General features: G+C 38.1%; 1 protein-coding gene across 1 annotated transcript in view; it reads right to left on the bottom strand.

The window, feature by feature from the left end:
* The window catches only part of tenm3 (teneurin transmembrane protein 3), a 228,391-nt gene that overhangs the window by 15,165 nt on the left and 190,133 nt on the right, over window positions 1-23,093 (bottom strand). Inside the window, exons 19-22 of the mRNA XM_079811553.1 lie at window positions 10,766-11,015; window positions 7,617-7,637; window positions 2,443-2,675; window positions 1,772-1,926 (exon numbers count right to left, since the gene is read on the bottom strand). Coding sequence (XP_079667679.1) covers window positions 1,772-1,926; window positions 2,443-2,675; window positions 7,617-7,637; window positions 10,766-11,015 — 659 coding nt within the window. The remainder of the gene's footprint in view (window positions 1-1,771; window positions 1,927-2,442; window positions 2,676-7,616; window positions 7,638-10,765; window positions 11,016-23,093) is intronic.

Here is a 23,093-nt window from a genome sequence, read left to right as displayed (position 1 = left end):
TGTTTCATCAACTCTCAGGTCAGTACTCCTTAGTAGACCTAATATTCAAAAGGACAACTTGGTAGCCTTAGAAGCAGACAGAGTACTTTGGTGTGCTCTGGGGACAAACTTGATTTAGACTGAACATTTTAAAACTCAGATTTAACTGAAGATTTCCTTGAAGAGTTTTTGGAGATATTTTCTACTGTCCCTATTGGCCTAACTGAGGTAAGTGACAGTTGTGTAGGATGAGCTGTATATATCCTTGATGATGCACATCGATGACTCGCTACAGCAAACGTTTGGGTAATTGTGAGGCTGACACCAACTGTCTGGGTCTGTCCATACTTCACTGAGCTTCACTGAGCCTGGACCCAAGGGTATGTTAGACAACCGCCTTATGTCTCATCCCCAACCTCCATCACTTAGACAGAGACAAATAGGGTTGGTGGGGAGACCAGAAAAAAGAAAGAGAGGGCAGGATTCTGCGTAATACTGTGGATATATTTCAAAGTTTACTAAACACTGCATATCACCCCTTTTTAAGCAAAAGGCCCTCTTGATGATAAAGAAAGTTGCAGTCTCACTCCTATCCCCACAACTAGGGTTGGGTACTGTTCATAACATTTACCATTCATAATAGCTACTTAATTAATTGAAAACAACCATATAATTGTTTTTCTTTTTAATTAAATTTCTATAAAAAGATTTCTATCCAGAATGTGCCATATCGGAGGGGGGTACTGAGATAAAACTAGTAGTAGTCGGCTGATTACGTGATCCCAACATGGAGATCACATGTTGAGAAATGCTCCATGTCAAATAAAGCAACTTTTATTAGGCTACTGATTTGACTGTAGTCTTCATCTCATGGGAGTGTTCATCATTTTAATCATATTTTTCAAATGTACCATTTATTTCTTTGTGTGAAACATTTTTAATGAGGGGAAAACTACCGAGTGGACCTGTCAACCTTGTCGTCCAAGAAATTCTAACTGATGATGTTTTCCATAGACTCATTGAGCTAAGCTGATTAGATGCATTTAGCATCAGAGGGAGAGCAGCCATGGGGGGGAGCTCCAGGTCTTCAAGAAGGTTTCGCTGGTTTTTGTTTGGGTGGAGGCTGCTACAGAGGGCTGATCCCAGGCTTTTGGTTTTCATTTCATTCTAAAAGTGTTCCTGATTTAGGCCTTAAAGTACTATAAGTGGTTGGCTAGACAAAAAAATAATAATTCCGACTTTTAATTTAAAAGTCTGTAAGCCACTTACAGGGTTCCGATGTTTAATAAGTATAAACAAATTGTACGTAAATACAAAATAATATTAAAATGTAAAAATAATACATTTGTAATAATTATTCAACAAATCTCCTCTGAAAAAAAAAGTATCAGGGACAACATAAAAAAATAATTCTGCCTTCCAGTTCAAATGAGGCAACAGTTTCAGTTGCTTCCAGCTTTTGCTTTTATCTTTGAAACAAGGCCAGTCATTCTAACACCACTTCAGTGATAAAGCCAGAGGATTAGGTTTAAACTGCTAAATCTTTGTACTGAGAATCACAGATCACATTCTGAAAAAAAAAAAAAAAAATCGAAGTTTGACCTTTCTGCCCTTTAATATTTTGTTTTAGCCCAGTGGCATAACTGGACTGAATTCAACTCTATAAATCATACAACTTTCAGGTTAGCAGTATTGCAGCTTTTCTTTGGTTGCAGCAATAAATGGACAAATTAATATTTAAGATTCAAGTGCACTATGCAGTGATGTAGAGCAGGTGAATATGGAGATATACCTGTCCGATATGCATGCTGGTATCACAGGTTAGAGGGCGAGCAGATGTAAGGTCATTAGACCCAAGCAGTGTTGAGATGATGCCATTCCGGTCTACTTTCCGGATCATGGTACCATCCACGAAATAGATGAACCCGTTCTTATCCACAGCAATGCCTACATAGATACGGGGAGGGGGAAGATGTGAAAGCTGCAAATAGACACACACACTGCACCTGCAAACAGGCGAAACACGACTGGTACACATGTCAAGCTTGCCCCTGTGGTTTCCAGGTCACTGAAGACGCGGCACTTGGTGAATTATTCACAATGTGCTTTGGGTGGTGAATTATTCCTGAGCTAAGAGTGATGTTGAGTGCAAGTAATATGCAGGAAGAAGTTGTTTTTATCTAGTCAGAGCTAAAACCAAGAGGCAAGGAACTAAACCCTCTGGTGCTCTGATTCAGAAAGGATCAAAGGCCTCACTCGTTCTCTCATAGAAATGTACTTAATAGCTGGATGTTTTTGTGTTGATAACTTTAAATGAAACCAATATTACTTTAATAGCAAAACAGAGGTTTTTGTGTGCATGTGTATGTGTGTGTGTGTGTGTATGTGAAAGAGAGAGAACAGAAGTGTGTCGTGTTTAGCTATAGTAGTCCATATTGATTTGCAGGTGTTCAGTCTCTTTACCTTTGGGTCCCAGCAGTAGCGCTTCGGTGGCCTTGCCTCCATCCCCACATCGAGCCTCGTCAAATGGCAGACACTGCTCTCCGGTCCCTGCCACAACCTCTGCGTTCTGCAGCAACTCTTTGGTTCCCGTTAGGGCTTTAGGCCTGAAGATTCGTCGTGAGTTGGTGTCCGAAACATACAGCTGGCCTGTCATTGGGTCTGTTGCTAAGTAGTATCTATGTGCAGGATTGTTGCTAATGGGACAAAGGTAGAACATTTGCAATTACAAGAATGGGAGTATAGTTCATTTATACATAAATATAAATATATATATATACAAACAGATACAACAACAACATTGAATGGATACATTTGAGACAGAATAAGAGGAAGTTCATTTAATCTGGCCAAATAACACAAGTGTACAGTCTGAAGCAATGGATAACTGAACAGATTTAAGTTGGCATGAAAAACAAAAAAAACCTTAAAAAAATCCTTAGGTTTAGTAGACATCTCATGTTTGTAACCCATATGATGATAATCATAAAATTACAACCATAAATTTGAAGTTCTAAGTTGGTGAAGGCCTATAGAAACATGATCACTGATCTTGGGCTATTGTGTTTTATTGTTGAAGAGAATGGCCCGGCCAGCTAGAGGGGAAAGTAGTTGAGCACTCTTTCAGAGTGAACCTAATGCGTTATGACTGGAAATCACTATAGTCTGACACAACCATAATGATGCCCACCAAACTGTCACATCCTTTCAATCATTTGCACTTCCCACCCACACCCCTACGACAAAGGAAAAAGCCAGCAAGCAACAAGAAGTGATGTATCTGTTGAAGAAAATCAACAACTTGTCGCAGTGTTTCAATTAGAAGCGACTAAGGACTAAGAATAGCGCACAGACACCTTGCAAGAGGGTTGGCTGCCGGGCAGGCCATTTTCGATATATATGCTCTGAAACAGACACCGTACAGTAACTGACTAACTTTTATTTATATTTTTAGATAACCTCACTTCCTGATCTAAAATCAAATTTACAGAGTGATATTGGGCTCCATGTTTGACCTGATCCATGGTCATTTTTTGGTTATCAGATATTTTGCGCTGTTCATAGGCATGCTCCCAATGTGCGTGAAGTGTGTGTACAGTAGTTTTGTCAAAAGTACCGGTACTTTGGTACCAAGTTGATATTAAATGTAACGTACCAGTCTTTCTGCAGTACCGGCAGTATCAAGTACTGGCCCAATACGGTACACGCTGATAGGCGCTGCTTTCAAATGATCCCATCTGTATTTGTGCGAGCGCTCTTTCTATTTACAATGTATTTTTGCAGCATTGAGCATTTTAGCCAATCACAGACAGTGATGCCAGTAACGCGTTACTTAGTAACGCGTTACCCTAATCTGACCACTTTTTCCAGTAACGAGTAATCTAACGCGTTACTATTTCCAAACCAGTAATCAGATTAAAGTAACTTATCCAAGTCACTGTGCGTTACTATTTTTGTCATTTTCCTTACTAAAAATATATATTTTTGCTTTCTTGTTGAGTCTCAGCAGGGGTTTTCCTGCATAGAGGAGAATTACGAGGCGGCCGCTCTGTCTCAAGACAGGCAGTCACTTGCTCAGATTAGGCATGTCGTGATCATAAATAATCATCAGAAATATATATTGTCACATTATCCTTCAGCAATCATTATTCGCATATTATTATTTGCTAGCAGCCTACAAAGTCATCTAAAGCAATTCCATAGCTGAATGTCTTTCCTCCGCTGTAGCTCAATCATTCTCCGTTCAGCAAAACTGCGCGTCGCGTTCGGTTCCAGTCAGCAGCTGCTCGGAAAGCTCACTCCATATGATATATTCCCGTTATAATACTTGATATGTTGATAAAATAATTGATCTTGCTGGAGTTTATCTAGCGGTTTCTGAAAGATGTTGTGCTCGAGCTACCCAGGTGACAACACAAGGACTATTAATTAGCATCACACGCACAATAACCGGAATTTAAAACTGTGAAGAAACAAATAATCAGTGAATGTTTGGACCGATATAGGCTACATAGTAGACTAGGATTTGTGCGCTCAACGCTCATCTTCTCTTTATGCCGTGAACTTTTCAATGTGCACTCGCGCTGCACTGCACACTCTGATTCCATGTTGCTTTAAGCGCATCATTCTGCACCCGGGATGCGCATAAGCGCTTTGTTGCCGTTCTGTTTTGAAGCGTTTCATATATTTTCATAGTTTTGTGCACTTAAAGATTATTAAAACATATATTGTTCTCACGTATCGATAAACTATAAATCTTGTAATTGTATATTATTTGTGTAGGCCCATATAATTATTTACATTCATATATAAATATAAATTAAAAAATTAAATATAAATCGTTTTTCATAAATGTATTTAATAAGAACACAAAGTAATTTGTACCTTTTCATTAACATGTTTAGATTTTATAAAATTAGTCAAAATATTTTTTTTGGAGATACAATTTCAGGAGATACATTGTTGACGTTACTATTAAAAATGCACTTCCAATAAAGTGTGGCAAAAACGGTTGTAATTTCTATGTTGAGGCTGCAGAGGTGTTGTCGGCAACTGATGAATGTAACTAATAAAGTAACTTGTAATCTAACTTAGTTACTTTTAAAATCAAGTAATCTGTAAAGTAACTTAGTTACTTTTAAAATCAAGTAATCTGTAAAGTAACTAAGTTACTTTTTCAAAGTAACTGTGGCAACACTGATCACAGACATGTTTGCAGTGTAGACAGTTTTTTGACTATATCGGGAGTTTTCACTTAGTCAGTGAGCTTGCGCTGCATCTGAACTGATGTGATATAAAGGCAGCACTCTTTGCTTTCTGGTATAACCCTTTCATAATAAAAAAAGTGTTATTTTTCATGCTGCTAAGTACACACTGCAAAGTTTCAGGAGTGACTTAAAATGAGAGATTGAATCTGAAACTGCGAAGTTTGACAAGAGGTGGGACAAAACAAATCTGATATGTCAAAATAGATCTGTGCATTAAGTCTTCAAGTGTAAGTGCAATAGACCTGCTACTTATTCTGTTACTTATAATATGTTTCTTAGTTTATCACTAACTTTTCATTAAAAAATTTTAATGCAACGTTTTTAATGCAACTGAACAATTTGAAGGCTACATGCTAGATTTGCAGAGCTTTCACATGTGCTAATTACACTATTTGAATCAGCATGAAGGGCTAAGAAGGTCTCAGGATAATGTTAGTTAGACGCCACATCACACTTACAGCAAATATAGATCAAACAGACTAAAACTAATAAACCATTTTGCGGTGCCAAATGAAAACAAATGTGAGTTCTGGGAGTGAAGCAAGGAGGGTAGAGACTTCGATATGGCTTGGTTTAAGGACACTGAGGTTTGGGGTCAGTAATCTTCTAAGTTTATGAGGCTCTGTGGAGCATTAGGCTATATGGGCGCGGCTTGATGACACATACAGATGGGCCGAGACATCTGGGACAAGAGGAAGTCTAAGGCTAGCCATTAGGTGGCTTAATAACTCTTAGCACTTATTAATTCAGAGTCATTAATGCTTAATGGGTCGTTTTTGTTACTCAGAATATAGCTGAAAAGATGGATGTGTCTAAAAAATACACCCTTTTAATTACGTCAACTGAGCTATTTTGCCCACACACAATGTAACCATATAGCGAAGCTGGCCTCTAATTCCATTTTAAATGATTTGGTGGGAGACGGAGAGGAATGGTTAGCATGTCCATGGGATTCCTAAATTTATCCCTGGTTGCAAATTTATTCAACAGGCTCTAATGGCTTTGGCTCGCCCACTTTAAATTACTCGCATTTATTTCCATTCATGAGCTCCATACGTCTGTGATTCAACCCTACAGAGGTTTCAAACAGAACTTAATGTAGGATATCAACATCTACAGCGCTCTGTACATCGCCTCTCAACTGGAACTATTCAAACATATGTGGGATGATGAGGGCCTATTTGCAGTGTTTATCAGGAACTTCTGCTTGTCCAGGGTGGAGACATTTGTAGCTGAAGTACTGGAGACATGTCAAGAGAGGTTTATGTCCTGAATCCTTCCTGAGAAAACAGGTCTACACCAGTGTCAGCTAAAATGGACATCTGTGTATTTTACTTAAACCTTTTCTGGCCAGAGAATCAAAGGCGCAGACAAAATTCATAAAACAAACTATTTCTTTCTAAGCTACATGAGGTATCTTTTGACTTTCTGGTATATGCAATATGCCACATTAAAAGAAAATGTTTTACTTGAGTTCTACATAAATGCCTCAGCTAAGCTACCCTTATATCCACAAAGTGAAGAAAGCGATTTCACAGAGCAAGACAAAGGGGTTGAAAGGAATTTCTCATTGTGTTGGGAAGACATGGGAACTTCCCCATGGGATAAGTGATGTTGATTTATAAACCACTGAAAAACTAAGATTGTGTTTGAAGAAAAACGATAGCCATTTGTTGAATTATTCTAACGATTTTGTCAGGAATTCAGATCTGTTGTCATAACCTGTACAGTGGTGTTTTCAATGGAACCACACCATTCATGCACTATCAACAGAGGAGTCTGAATAAGTCCTTACCATGTAGTGAAGCTCAAGTCTGAGACCACATTGAAAATATGGGATACAAAATGTAATCCTGGAATTATAGATTGATTTAAAAATTGACTACGTAAATTCTTTGTATAAAAGGTCAGATTTACTTCCAGAATTATTTCCGATGCTTCCAAAAAGCATCCTGTATGTGCAATGGATCACATGATTACAAGGTTTCACACAAACTTGTGGAAATCATGCAGTTGGAGTTCAAAAACATGTTCAAGTAAAATTCACACTCAAACTGTTATGCTGATAATATAATTTAATAAATATTACTAGTGGTCTTAGACTTTCAGACCTCACTTTCAAATCACTAAAGATTTGGTCAATGAGCTTTAAAGCAAATGAAGTATGCGAGTTAAATAATAACAATAACATCAAACATACTTTAAGAATGATCTCAAAATGTCATTTGGTACTCCACAAACATCTGAGGCAGATGATACACATTTACATTACTTCTGATGGCATGCAACAACCATTATGAGGAGACAATCACTTAAAAAAAATGGACTGCACGAGAATGGAAAGAGATGTGCATTAATGAGATGGCTTACCTATGTCTGAAATCTTTATTTCTTAGGATAGCAGAGGAAAAATAGAAGAGAAATAAGAGAGATAAGAAAAGGGAGAGTGAGAGTTAAACAGCAGAAGCACATAAATCTTGTCAAGAAAGGGAAAAAAACAGGTGTGCATATATTAATCACATAGACGGGAAATAACGCAGCGAGACGGGGCTGTTAACTGTACTTTGTCTTGTTTCTTAAACAGAGTTGGATGTGTGAATATTCCACCTGGGAACTGAAGAACAGTATGAGCTCACAGCACATGCTGGGGTTAACTGGCCCATAATCGCAAACTGATTGTGTCCCAGACAATGAAAAGCAATTCCTTAAACATTGCCTTTAGCCGCACAGAAGCCATGCTGTGAATATGTCACACAGAGGACCACCATTTCATTTGCTTCATCCATGTGTTTAAGTGCTTTAATGAAGGAATTTAATTTACAGGAGCAGCAGACACACAAAGATGATAGTGAAACCTGTTAAGTGCTGGGCCATTTATAGAGAACTCGTGTGAGTGCACATATGAGACATTTTTGTGTGGGTATCAAGTTGGGGGCAGATGAAATGAAAGGAAGATGATAAGATAAGGTTAAAAATACAGTAAGTGTCGATGACAGAAAGACACAGGGATGGAAAACATGAGATGGAAAGCGAGAGGCAGCTAAAAGGACGAGACAGACGATTTAAGGGGAAAGAGAAAGGAATACGAGATAAGGAAAGAGAGGAGATAAGAGGTAGCGGTCATGTATCACCGCAATGGCTAAATGAGGTGCTGCAGGAGAGCAGAGAGTGACATGGAGGGCCCTCTAGGCCCCGCCGAGTGTGAGGGAAGAATTTATGATCATTTCAGCGAGAGTCTATAAAAGACCCGAGACACAGTTCCGATTTCATATAGAGGAACCCTGAGAGCACTTTGAAAGAATATCTACACGTCTCTGTTTGTGTGGATGTGTGAGCCCACTCTAGATCTAAGGAAAGGAAATGACAGGTCTTGAGGTTTGAAAGAAAAGGGCACATGTGTTCACCTCATGGTTGTAATGTATCAGTTCTGCACCTCTGCACTTCATGGTGTTTTGATTATTCACACACTGTGATCACAGTCAGGAGAGAATACGGTTTGAATATTTCAGATAGTTTAGATTATTCAATTCATAAGCACGCTGCACTCATATATGCTAAAATGAAACCACAATTTTGTTCTTTTTTCTTTTCAAATGGATACTGAACCATCAAAACTAATCTTTCTATTACAGAGGTGGCACATTTGACTGCTTTTTGGTGAAAAGTTCCTGTTAAAGGGAAAATCTGTCATCATTTAACCCTCATGTCACTCCAAAACTATGCCTTTTTTATTTTCTGAGGGACACAAAAGGAGTACCGTGTTGTTCCGAATATAAGACGACCAGCACTTTTTCAAGATGTACCTTTTGGAAAAAGACTTTTTGAGGACCAAATCTTGTCTTCTATGAATACAATTATTTTCATATAGCATAATTTTTTTTTAATGTTATATTTAAAGTATGGTAAATACTGGTAAAATATACCAACAATCACATTTGAAAAGAAACACTTAATGGCATATCATAAAATAACCTGAAGATCTCATTTCCACAATGATTTAATCCATGTTTGATCCACATTACATATCTGATCCAGGGGATATGAATATTTTTTCCTTATGCCGATCACAGCGCTGAAAAGACAGCAGTTTCTCCTTGAAGTCAGAGGGCAAGCGCTGGGCAAGACTTGTTCTGCGGCATAATGCTAATCCATTACGGCGCATCATTCTTACGTCGCATCAAAACGGCCGCTTCGAAGAAACTGACAGGCAAGTGTGTCAGTATGTAGCCAAAATAAGAAATGAGGGACCTCGCAGGTGGGTATGTTCAGCTCTTTGGCGATATCCAGTGCCTTCAGCTGGATGACAGCTCTGGTTATGGGCAGGCCCTCATTTCTTCCCTCGGCCACACACTGACACACCCGTCCGTCATCTTCTTCGAAAGGAGCGCAGTAAGCTTTTCTTTGACTATTAGCATTTTTAAGACAGTCTTTTTGGGCTCGCCATCTTCTAACATTACACTCTGACACAGTGTATTTCTTGGGTGCTTAATGAGTGTTGTTTGATGACTCCGCTGCATTTATCAGTTTTGGGGGATACACTCGTTTTACACGTATTTGGCGATCCCCATTGTTGTGGGTGTATTATTGAAATGTAAAAGTCTAGAACCCATTTTTTCACCTTATATTCGGAACAATATGGTAATACAGGCTGCTCTTTTCCATACAATGAAAGTGACTGGAGACTGGGGCTGTTGAGCTTATTCATCATTCACTTTCATTGACTGGAGAATAACTCCTTTAGGGTTCCACAAAAGAAAGAAAAAAACTTTGAACTTTGTCACTTCTTGAATGATTTCACAAAAACTGTCATATATTAAAATTTGAGCTTAGATTAACATTTTATTACAAAATGCATCTTTTATGATATTTAGAGGACCAGCAGTTGTGTTGTAACTTTTTGCTGTAAAAGAATCGAATGCGATTTGAGTTTTTGAATGTCAACTGAAATGAAACTCAACCACAATAGATTTGGTGGCATATAAATGCCCTGTAACCAACACAATACAATTACATTTCAATAAAAAAATAAACATACATAGAATCAAAAGCTTCTTGAAATGATAAACTTTACGACCATATTAAAAATCTCAGTGATTAATCTCTTTGAAGAAACAATAAACTTTGTTTAGTTAGGTTGGAAGAAATACTCTGAGAGATAAACACTGTTATTTCTCTGAGCCCAGTAAATAAACATACATACACACACACACAGCCTTTGATGTGGGCTCAATAGAAGGCTTGTGGTGGATCATAAAAAAGCGAGGTATGGGAATATGTATTTCTTCTCATCTTAGGGGGGCGAGAGCACCAGTAATGAGTCACCCTCTACAGACGAAAACTCTGTCACTGTCAGCGCGTTCTTTTCAGACCACATGAGCCTTTTACTGGGCCGAGTGCCCCATATTACAGTCTAACAACATACAGTATTCATATCATTAGCACAAAGGCTACATCAGACTGTCTTTTATACCTCTTTTAAATCTCCTTCCATTCCGCTTTAACTAGCTTGCGTTTCTTACCTCAGCTCCATAACACTGGTAACGTTTCCTGAGGGAAAGATGCGTCTGATGTAGTTGAAGTCACCGACGAACAGGCTGCCATCAGATCCACAAGCGAGGGCCACAGGAGCCAGCAGTTTGTTGCCATCAGCCTGGCCATTACAGCTGGGGCAGGAGATACTGCGCCTGCGCCCATTACCCATAATGGTGCTGATCACTGGAGGCTGCTGGGAGATGAAGACGTTCTCACCGTTGCCTTTGTACAGTATGCCTGCAGGACAGGAAGAGAGGGTTGTGTGCGTGAGCTATAGTGTATCATAATGTAGCTGATTTTGGAAAGATGAAGAAGCTAGATTAAAAATTCATACCATGATCTAATGAATATTCACAGCTGTGATTTTTATAAAGTTTTTTATGTGTTTGATATACAATATTACACAACAGTAAGATCCAGTATTCGAATCTGATTGAGTAAACAAGTTCACAGTTTGTATCACTCCACCTCTCTGTGTTTGTAGCATTCCAGACAGCCATCTACATTATATATATTTATATATAAACACATAAGACATCATAGTGTGCATATACCTGACAACCCCCCACCAGTAACCTGAGAATAGGCTTTGCTCAAGGGCAGAAAACCCCTTTCAGGTATAAGCCTGGCTTTTTAACAGCTAGACCACACCAAAGCAATAATACATTAATCAAAGCAAAAGAAAAATAAAATGTACAAATTTAATCAGCAATACCCGTTTAGTAAATGAAAAGAGAGTTTATCTATGCAATATCTTATTACTGCTATAATAACTCATAAATCCCATGCACATCAAAAGAGATCTGTGTAGTTCATTCAATATTCTACCTCTTTATTCTTACCCTTGGCTAAATAGGATATTAAATTACTTTTTTTTCTCCATAATTTGTGTTGTATAAATTAGGCAGAAATAAACTGGGCAACATATCAAACTATTATGATGAACAATTAGGAAAAAAGAAATGCTTCTTATTTTACGTATTAGCATTTCTTAAACAGTAATTAATTTTTGCTTTTGAATATTTTATTCTCAGATGATTTGCACCTTAATGTAATGTTATCAAAGGGTGTTACCGTTTTCTGGTTCACAAAACTTTGGCTTATAGTAACGTAGCATTCTGATAATTCCACCGTTAATATATTCAGCAGTGAGAAAAGGGGCAATCTGGCAGCAGTTCAGAATCGATAAACAGCCCAAACACATGCTGCTAGAATGATTATATGGCACAGGCAACTTAAGCTAATCAATTAATCGAATCACATGATGAAATGACTTGGGTGCCATCACAATTATCTTTTTATCTTTAATATATCTTTTTGTTTTATTTCCCTAATATAAATTCCAAATATAAAAAAAACTAACACTGACCTGCTTCACACTGTTAAAATGATTTCACAACTGCTGTTGATTCTATTCTGACAAATATGAAATATGCCTGTACACATGCCTATAAAAATAGGGACAGCATCACTAATACCATTATTATTGTTTAATAAAGGCCAGTTAAACACTGTGCCACTAATCTGTGTGTGAACAAGTTATTACCCATCGTATCTAAAGTTATTTCCAGTTCTTCTCTCTGTGACAGCACCTCTTCAATTCTGAATCCAGGTAATACACCTTGGTTAATCTTATAGCCACAGCAATTTTGAATTTGCGTGCCTTTAAGTTTAAGTATATGGGCGAAATGCATACATGAATGTGTTTCTGATAGTCTCGCTGTATATTTGTGTGTGTGCAAGTTAAATGCCACAGGCTGTGGGTTTGGGCTGTGTGATGAGCTTGGTTGGCCCTAGGTTTGGATTTGATCGTCGATGTTGTGCTTTAATATTCTCCCTCAGGACATATTTTAATGGTGCACTAATAGCAACACCTGATCGACTCTATGCTAAACCCCACCACCGCTGCCCCTTCGTTTCCATTATTTTGTTTCTCAGCAGCATAACTAGTACCTCTTTTATTTTATGAGAGGCATTAATTGTATACATATAAAATGTCTGAATGGGTAAACAAAAATAACCAATGCTAGTAACAATTATAAAGTTAAAATAAGTAAAACCTTTCTACAACTGTACAAGCTCTGGGCAATCTGGGCAGCGGGGGGGTGGGGGTGGGGGTATGTTATCTGACACTAGAGTGGGGAAAAAAGGTATGAAGAGTGTTTTGATCTTTCTTTAATGTTGGTTAGGATCAAGAGGGCACCAGGAGAGGAGGGTCAGCAGTAACCACCACTAAAGCGTGCATTTATAGATCGCAATATCATCATGTAATATTAAAGTGAATTGCAAATACTGGAGGAGGGAAGACAAGCATCAGCACCGACGTGCTCACCAGTAGATTCACGTTTGGTAAATAAGCATATCTGTTGGTTGACATCTAGCATACCGCTAATAGGTTCTAATAAAATGAAGTCTGTCTCATCACCATATTTGAAAGATTACACTTTGCAAGCCTTTGAAATTAATACATTTGCAACTATTGTCAATAAAGAATTTATAAGCTATTGAATCTGCTTTCATGGTGGGCAAACATAAAATTTTAACAACTAGTTTTTGAAATGTAAAGTGTGTTGAAAGAGCATGTTGCTTCAGCATGTGTTCTCCATTCGTTTGAGCAGGTAAATACTGAATACAGCACTATAGTAATACCGTTTATTTAGCAAACAGAAACCAGAAGAAACTAAAAATGTTTGGCCTGACACTTACAGTATGAAAGCCCAGAAATAAAGAATATGTGATTTTGGTAACACTTTTTTACTATTGGGAACACATATTCACTATTAACTACGACTTTTGGGATGTAGAATAAGGTCATTCAGAATAAGGAATTAATATGTGCTGTATAAGTACAAATAAACAGCCAATATCCTAGTAATATGCATGTTAATAAGCAACTAGATAATAGCGAGAATTGAACCCAACCTAGTGTCAAGTAGAGTTTATATTTACATTAATACTCTAAGAAGAAGCACACACATCACATTAAATGGAAAGAACCAGCACAGAGAGCTGAGGATACATGACACCTGCTAAGCCAGGCCTCACAATTTCATACAGCATGCTGAATTTAATGGGGTTGCTGGGCTCTCGGTTCCCATAAAGCAAGCAAACAAGACAGAGAGAGAGAGAAAGGAGATGGAGGGCATCAGGCAAAGACAAGCGATTCGTAGACAGAGCAGAAATAACATGTGCCACCACAAACCGCTGTCATCCACTGTGAGTGCTCAAATTAGAGTCCACCACAAGTCTCCTGTCAACTGTGAACTCCACTAACTTCCTACTGCCTTCTCAGCACAACCCCTCCCAGACAGAGAGAGAGAAACTGTTCCCAAAAGTAGCTGCTACACTGCCTACATCCGAACCGTCATGGAACCTCAAAAGTGTCTGATTTGGGATGCTCGACATCGGCAGCAACTTGCGTGCCACACAAATAGCACTATGCATAGGAGAGACTCGACCCAACTGATTCCATTACAGTTTGAAGCACAGACTCGCACAAATATTAGGTCAAATTATTCATTTTAATTACACTGAAAAATTGTCATCAATAATCTTCAGTAGTGAATGAAATATATGTTTATTTGTAATTAATATAATTTCCACCATCTTAAAATGCTGCCTCTGCATACTGTTTTGGAACAGAGAAAAAGTGTGCGCCCAAAACTTGGAGAATGTGAGCGTCCGTGTACGACTCTTTGCATTTGCGTGTGTTTTAAGATAAGACTGGGCAGAAACAAAGAGATTCTAGAGAGTGAGAGGAAGTGTTCTTACACATGTCGAGTCAAAGTGTGCAGGTGAACTCAAAGTGTCCAAGTCAATATAATGTTTTCTAAAAGCGCCCTTGCGATCACAGTTAGCTGCTTATTGGGAGTTGCTTTGAAAACGGCGGGGTGTTCGAAACTGGGGTTGGGGGGGGGGTCTTCAAAGCTGCACTTCAAAGGATGACTTCATGCTGTGCTCGCTAAATTATTCACATCGGGCAACGTGCTGGAATTCTACATCTAGCTCCTCTGTGCGCTAATTATGAGTGAGATCAATGACGCCATCTTAAGCCCCCTCTCGGGTGTGCTTGGGCACCGGTCCACACAGCAGCCGCATCGAGGCCTAAACGCCCCCATAAATCTCAATATACCTCCTCCTCTGATCAACCACCCACCATCGATTAAGCCATTGAGCGAGGGATTGGCCGGAAGAGTGAGAGGGATGGAGTTACGTAGATGGAGGGCTAAACTACTTTTAGGCTACTCTGTAGCGATCCTCCACTAACAAAGACAAATTGGACAAAGGAGGCTCGTTGGCCCTGGGAGAGACCCACGACCTTGACTTCAAACCGAGCTTCTCTGAGGGTGGTCGCTCCAGATACACACACACACAGACACTTATATACAAAAACACATTTTCAATGGCTAATCGGAGCCATGCGCACGAGTCGCTCCTTCACGCAAGTTACTTGTGGTCGCATGACAATAATGAAACCCACACCGCACCTGTTTGATCTGCCGTACAACGGATTGTGGATAATAGTGCAAGCGGATATACATACACCCACATGCACAACAATGAATGTCTTCAATTACACATACACAAGTTATGACGGGCCCCAAATTGAGAGCGGCTTACAATGTGGGACGTGCTGGATTACTCATTCAGGCATGCAGAGAGACAGCCCTCCACTCATAATGATTGTGTGTACATGTTCCTTTGATATGCGTGATGTGTGTTTATATATAAATCCGACAGAGGGGGGCAGGCCATGAGTGGAAAGCAGTGATTTGCCAATAAAAGGCTGAATTGGAGTTTATAGCTGCTGTGTTTATGCTGGGTCAGAAACTGGATGAGATTACAGAGCTAGAGCTGTAGTCTACTCAATTTTCTTCCATTTACGCCTCACAAACCATCTGTCACTGCCTCCTTTTCTTTCTCTCAGCGTACCATTTCATGTCTCGTCTTCTACTCCACTTCCTTTGTCTCAACAAATCTCCTTCAGTCTCTCTGTCTTCAGACAATGCTTAGTTTTTCCCCTCTCTTTTGTAAGAATCTGGTAACACTGCAAATATTTGTGAGACATATTTAAATAAGACTGAAAAATGTGCCGCATTAAATTAAAAAAAAGTCCTTTATGTATTGGTTTTATTTTGAGCAATACATCTTTTCTCAAAGGATTTGTTTATCTTCACAGTCATAGCCACTGTGTCAGCTAATTTGAAGAAAGAAAAAGAAAGCTGTATGGAAAAGGAGCAATAAATCTTCGTAGAGCCGCGTGAAGCGTGTGGGTGTGTGTGCAGAGAGAGTGCGATTAGTGGTCATCGAGTATTACCAAAATCAATTTAATTTAATCATTTCGCCCTGTGTGTTCATTTCTCACATCTCTATGCTGTTTTTTTTGTCATTAATATTTCATGGAGCAACTCCTTCCCGACAGGTCCAAAGTCAATTTGAATAATGGGAAAACAGTGTGTTTGGAGTCAGGACTAAACTAGTGAAAAGCAGGGGATGCTATATTTATTTGTTTATTTTGGGTTCAGATTGTCTGTACCACACATGCGGCACTGCAGAAAAAAACAAGGAGGATATCTGCGAACATGCTCTCCCTCAATCACACACTCAGTCTTTGAAGATTTCCTGACTGGAAGTAATTGTGGTCCCAAAGAGAGGTGTCAGAATCTCTCCCCCTGACCTCCCGCTGTTAGGTGGAGGGAGGGGAGGTACAGTGGCTGAGCACTGACAGGGCCTGATAAGGGCAGATGAAAGGAATCGGAGGCTGAGATGGTGAGAGTGAGCGAGAGAGGATGCAGGTAAGCCCCGTAGGCAGTGGTGGTCCACATCAGAGAGCGAGGCATGCTTGGCTCATGCAGCCAGATTCAAAGTTGCATTACATGCCTGCACATGACTAAAGCTAAACTCAATGGGATTTAGAAAGGGCAGTAAAGTCTAGCATGGCTGAATTTGCTGTGCTGGAGTGTGTGAGGCAAACGTGGGTGCAGGTTTTTTTTTCTTTAAAAAAAAAAAGACAGAGGGATAGAAAGATGGAGTCAAAATGCGATTAAGGCACTTTTGCATGTGTGTGCGTATGCATGTGTTAAAAAAGGTTAGAGTAGAACACGTGTATATATATATATATATATATATATATATATATATATATATATATATATATATATATATATATATATATATATATATATATATATATATATATATATATATATATATATATATATATATATATATATATATATATATATATATATATATATATATATATATATATATATATATATATATATATGTGTATGTATATGCAGCAGGTGGTATAGCTAGAGCTCTTTAAGATAAAATGCCTGACTGGAGCCTGCACTAGCTGTGGTGTGTGGAAATCCAAAGCTGAACACAGACCCAGATTCCCTGAGCCTTATCAGAGGCCACAGGTCAAAACAGAGAGAGGGAGAAAGGGAGGAGGCTTGGCATTACTGTAAAAGAAAAAAAAAGCACTCTGCTCCACCTGAAACAGCTTGTTTATAATCGGTTTAAGGCAGGCATCCTCAAATCGCGGACCCTGGCTTGCTTCCAACCGGACCACGAGAAAAGATGACAACAGTAGCACCATTTTCCCGTTTGGAGCAGTAAACACCACAAGCGCTCAGGGTCGTTTATGATAATGATCTTTTGCCGCTATATCCTCTAATATTTTAGAGCCCCTTTTCATTCTGTGCTCATTGCTTCTCTCGCCCTCTGAAAACACTAAAGCGCTACAAGAGCTGCAGATGTCGCGGTGATTTTAACAACAGTAGCAAAAACATGGTGAGCTACATTTTTTTTGATACTTTTGCTAAAACACTTCAGAAAAGGAGAATGCAGAAAATATAGTTATTTTTCTCTGTCATACATAGGCCTACAGTAAATGACTCCGACCGTTCAAACCACTGGTTCTTTGAATAAGGACAGTGTTTTCTTTATTTGAAGAAAACACAATGTTTGTAAAAGCTAATGTTTTATGTATTTGAGGGGCGGAGAAGAGTGTCTTAGTTTGGTATTTGCCGTCTTGTTAAAGGCAATACAGCCACTTCATCCTTTATATCGCAAGATTTTGGCCAAATGTATTAAACAACTGTAAAACGTAGCGTCTACATAGCTACAATAAGCTTTGTAGCCTGTAAGTTGATAAAAACATAAAGCGAAGCACTTGCTGCCTCAGATGCGCCCACTAATGACGTAAAAAACACAAATCTCAGACATTCCCGCTGGTGAAAAACCTTTGACTATCCATTTGAGCTTGATTCTGGTAAAATGTTAATACTATGACACATGTGAGTGTCTGACATACATAAAGCCACAATACAAACTTTGACAACATGGTGTTTAATATTTTTTTTTTTCAAATACTGCTTCTTTCCATTTCCTAAATAGTAGCGGTTCTACACTAACCTTCGATTTTCACAGGGTTTCAAAACATACACCAGACTGAATATTACCTGCCACTTAAATGTAATGCTTTAATGGTTGGTGACACATCTTATGAAAAACTCCTGAGTGCAGGTATTTCACTCACGTTGGATGCATCAACATCAAATTTGCATATGCTGCACTATTTGAATTCATGATTGGTTGATTGCCGCACTCTCAGAAAAAAAAGATACAAAAGCTTTCACTGGGACAGTACCCTTTAAATGTCTTACTATGTACCATTTAGGTACTAATATGTACAATTTAGGTACCAATATGTACCTTTGAGGTACTAATAAGCACTATTTAGGTACAAAGGTGTAACTTTTAAAATATTAAACAGAACGATAAAATAACATTATTAACCAGTTAATGGTAATTTCAAGTTTTTAGTTTTTGTTTTCATTCCTTGAACCAGTTCAGAGCCCTGTTCGCTAAGGGCCACTCATGAGCACCTTTATGAAATCTAAAAAACAAATTGGACACCCCATGGTCTGGTGGATTTCGTCGGACACGCGACGACCATTGCAAGGGCACATTAAGCGAGCCATTTGGGACAGGGCCTTTGACTTACAAGTCTGTCCAACTGAATGGCAATATAAAATAAGCCCTGGTCTAGATGACGGTGCATATACTGTATAAATATTTATTATACAGCTCTCTGGAATACTTCATTTGGATTATTCCAACGCCGAATTGTGCGATCAAATACTTTTATATAATGATCACTAAACCGTATAATTGGCAAAGATTTCCTACACATCTGTGTTAGACTCATGTTTCCGCTTCCTGTCGGGTCCTGATCAACCTGTCGGGGTTTATTTTGCAATAATGACCAGCTGACTATAGATTAACTTAGCTCCTTTAGAAAAGACTGTGAATGTGAACAGATGGAGGTCACTAAAATAGAGAGATTATGTGTTTTAGTTTGTGGCTGGGCGTTGTCTGGTTGTAAGCATGCATGCGTTTTCCCCGTGAGACAGCATGAAATGTGCGGAGACAGAGTGAGGTCACCAGAGACGGGAAGCTAATGCAAACAAACACTCCTACACTTAACCAAACCTCAGAGGACCATACTGTAGGTCTTATTACTCTGTTCCTTTCATTACAACTAGACAAGAATATAGATACACTGCATGACTTTTAGGCCTAAAGCTTACAGCTAGACACATTTCAGATGGACACTTACAATTACATACGTTGTAGCTCCCTTGCTGCACACACTAAACGTTCAACATTTATGGATCTGGATAGCTACTATTAATTTCTATTAGGTCGTTGCAACCATTTTGAGACTACTGACAGTAATAATTGGTCTCAAATGGCAGTGTGCTCCTCTGAAAGAGTGATGGCAGACAGATCCTCCTCATACTAAACTGCACAGGAAAAAGTGGGTAGTACTTTATTTTACAGGACTGTTTCGCATGTACAGTACATATTTGTACTTATTGTAGTAATGACACATATTGGGTAAAAATAAATGCGGGGAGACGGAGTCCGGGGATTGAATTTTGGATGGTGTTCCAGTAAAAAAAAAAAAAAAAGGTAAAATAATCCACTCAATAGTCTACAGTAAAATAGCCACATAAACGTAGCATAATATATAATAATAAAACGAACCGGGATATTCTGTGATATTGGCTGCGTAATGTCAACTTTTTTGATTGGCCAATTCCGGCAGACTGCAGCCAATGGAAATGCTTCTCCATCGGTGCGCGTCTTATTTCTCACAGAACTTCAAAGCAGACCGCTTGAGGTAAGTTATCTGGAATGATGAACTGTGATTTTGACCGAAAATCTGAATAGAAACTGTTCCTTTAACAGATGCTATAACAGAAGCTTTGAAATGGATAAAGCTGTGTTAACGTACCTGAAACTATCCGGTCTGCAAATAATAATAACTAAATGATCATCTAAAAAAATTATCCGGCCGTCTTGCCCGAAAAAGAACTTGAATTTTCGTTATATATCGGGTGAAAAATGTAACAGGTCCTTATCAGGATCAACTAAACGCTGGATTTTCAAAAGTATGTGAAGTTCTGGGCTCCATTGTTGCAGTAAACTTGCACAACGTGCTTGAATTAATAATTTATCAGATGTCTGTCTGTTATTGTTGGGACATTGTTGAAAGCACTTAAAAAAATAAAAGTATGAAATAGTTATGGAAGTTTAAATTTACTGCAAATTAAACATACTGTAATAAATATTTTTTATTTTACAAAAAATGTTTTGCTCTAAAATTACTATAAAATCAAAGCCATGCATATGTATAACCAAGTTTTGAAATTGAAAGTTCCTATGAGATTTTGTTGATGCGCTGTACCAAAAATAGCCACCGGGTCTCATCCACATTCCATTGATTTTTTTTAAAAATGCATTCTCCTGTAACAAAATTCTAAATTTCCACAATTTTTGCAGTAAAAAAGGTACAAAGATGTCCTTTTAAGGGTACTGCCCCAGTGACAAACTGTTTTTTCTCTGTGTGAGTAATAATAATATTATTATTATTATTATGAAATGCTATTTTAATTGTATTCATATATTGGGCAAGCAATTTATGTTTTGAATTAGCCTTTATTAATATTTTCCAGTTTTAATTAAAATGTTTAAGTTTTAGTAATGTTGGTATTTGCTTTAATATTTTTTATGAAATATTTTTTTAAAAAGAAAGTCCTTACAAAAGTATCAAAATAGCTATATTTTCCTATGACCTTCCTATGACCTTCATCAATAAACAAGGTCATATACCATGTGAGGTATGCAAGGGTAATTATTAAATTACTATTAAATAAATAAAAAATCTATTTAAATGCTTCAAATTTTTTTTTCATTTCAGTTTTAGTAATTTTCATACTTCAGCTTCCATTATATATATATATGGGCTGGGCAAATTAACGCGTTAACGCAGGCGATTAATTTTTTCAGCTTAACGCATTAAAAATATTTAACACAAATAACACAGCGTCCGTTTTTATATCCATTTTTGCCTAGCGTTACATGATCACGCTCCTATTCATGCAAATGCTTCCAAGCGCGACAAGACACAAGAGAACGCGCTGAATGTCAATGTCCTGTCTGTGTGTGTGTGTGTGTGTGTGTGTGTGTGGCTGCGTCTCATGTCAGCTAATCGAGGGACACTCTGACACACACACACACACACACACACACACACACACACACACACACACACACACACACACACACACACACACACACACACACACACACACACACACACACACTCGACGCACAGACAGAATCGTGTCAGTCTCCTGCTCACATCGAGTTCTCTTTTGCTCTTGAACAAACAATAACAAAAACACAGAGAATTTTGAGTATTCTCATATTAGGAGTCTTAAATTAGTTAAATAACGTCTTAAATTAACTTAAAGAGTTGTGAGGAAATGAGATGCGCGGGACAGCGCGAGATCCACGTCATGTTCGTCAGCGGCCGTTCTTAAAGTGACAGGAGCACTGATGATGCCTGTCATTAATGTTCATCAAAGAACAACGGGAACAGAGAACATTGTAGCTTTAATGATGATTAATCTATATTTCATTTATTATTTATTCAGTTAAGAAAGGTGTTTGATAACTATTAGCCTACATTTCTGTATGTCTAACAGGGAAGGCCACAGGTAAAAATAACATTTATTATAATGGGTTTATGTAAAGATTGTTCACTTAAAGTTCACTTAAATTAAAAATTGTTTTTTTTAAAGCCTAATAAATGTTGACTTGAAATTGGGAGCTTTCAGTTATACTGTAATGTAACGTCATTAATGTTTCATAGAGATATCAGTATCAGTGATACTGGCCTTCACTGATAAAAAGATGCCATTACAACACATATTTAAAATATACTGTCTTTAAATTGTTTCTACATTAATTTGGAGAGTAACTGAAATAATTTCAATATCAAAATATTAAAAACTTAAAATATTAAAAACTTGCGATTAATTACAGAATTTTTTTTGATTAATTAGTTAATTTTTTTAATCGATTCCCAGCACTAATATATATATATATATATATATATCACACATATTTCTGAGTTGCATCATTTCTAATGTTAAGTTTTCATTTTATGTTTTTCATCTAATATTTATATTTTATTTCAGCTTTATTTAAATTACCAAAAAACTATTTTAATAGCTATAGGTTTAGTTAACAACACATTATAATTATTATTATGAGAAGCCTTGAGAAATCTCACTCACTCCTGCTCACTCTCTCTCGCTCTCCTTCACACACACCCACACGCACGCACACACTATTAATATGGGGCTTGAACTGTGGAACTAAGGATCCACAATCATGAATCAATGACATCCATCAGAGCTTGAATGGACTGCGGCAGTGCATTCTGGGATACTCTAGGTGGGACAGACACCTTACTCACCAGGCAGTTAGATATGCTAGGGATCAGGAGGTATTGGGTCTGCTGGGTAGAGGGGGGTCAGGGACAAAGCAAGGGCAACAGGCATGGAGATGATAGAGCGTTGGAATTTGAACGGACAACTGGCTCTCGGCCAGTGAAGTAAAGAGGGCTTAGTGTCACTCAGGATGCCAAAAACAAAAAAAGAGGGCCTGGGCAACTAGAGCTGACTATGCACCCATCCTGTAGTTGCCTGTGCAAAAGAATGTTCCGAATTTAATTTACAAAGAAACAAAGCTGCAGAACTAGAGTTAGAACTTTTAAATACACAAAGAAAAACTTTTTAAAGAATTACTTTGAATCAACTTGTCTGTGCAGTCAAAGTAAAAAAATAAACGAAATAACAACAGTTAAATCAAAGTCACAACAGTGCTGTGCCATTTCCCACCAGTCACTGCAAATTCATTTGTGTCAGTATCAGAAAATGTTACTGG

This window comes from Gobio gobio (assembly GCF_949357685.1).
Source record: "Gobio gobio genome assembly, chromosome: 3".
Classification (NCBI taxonomy): Eukaryota; Metazoa; Chordata; class Actinopteri; order Cypriniformes; family Gobionidae; genus Gobio; species Gobio gobio.
This window is presented reverse-complemented; position numbering and strand designations above follow the sequence as displayed.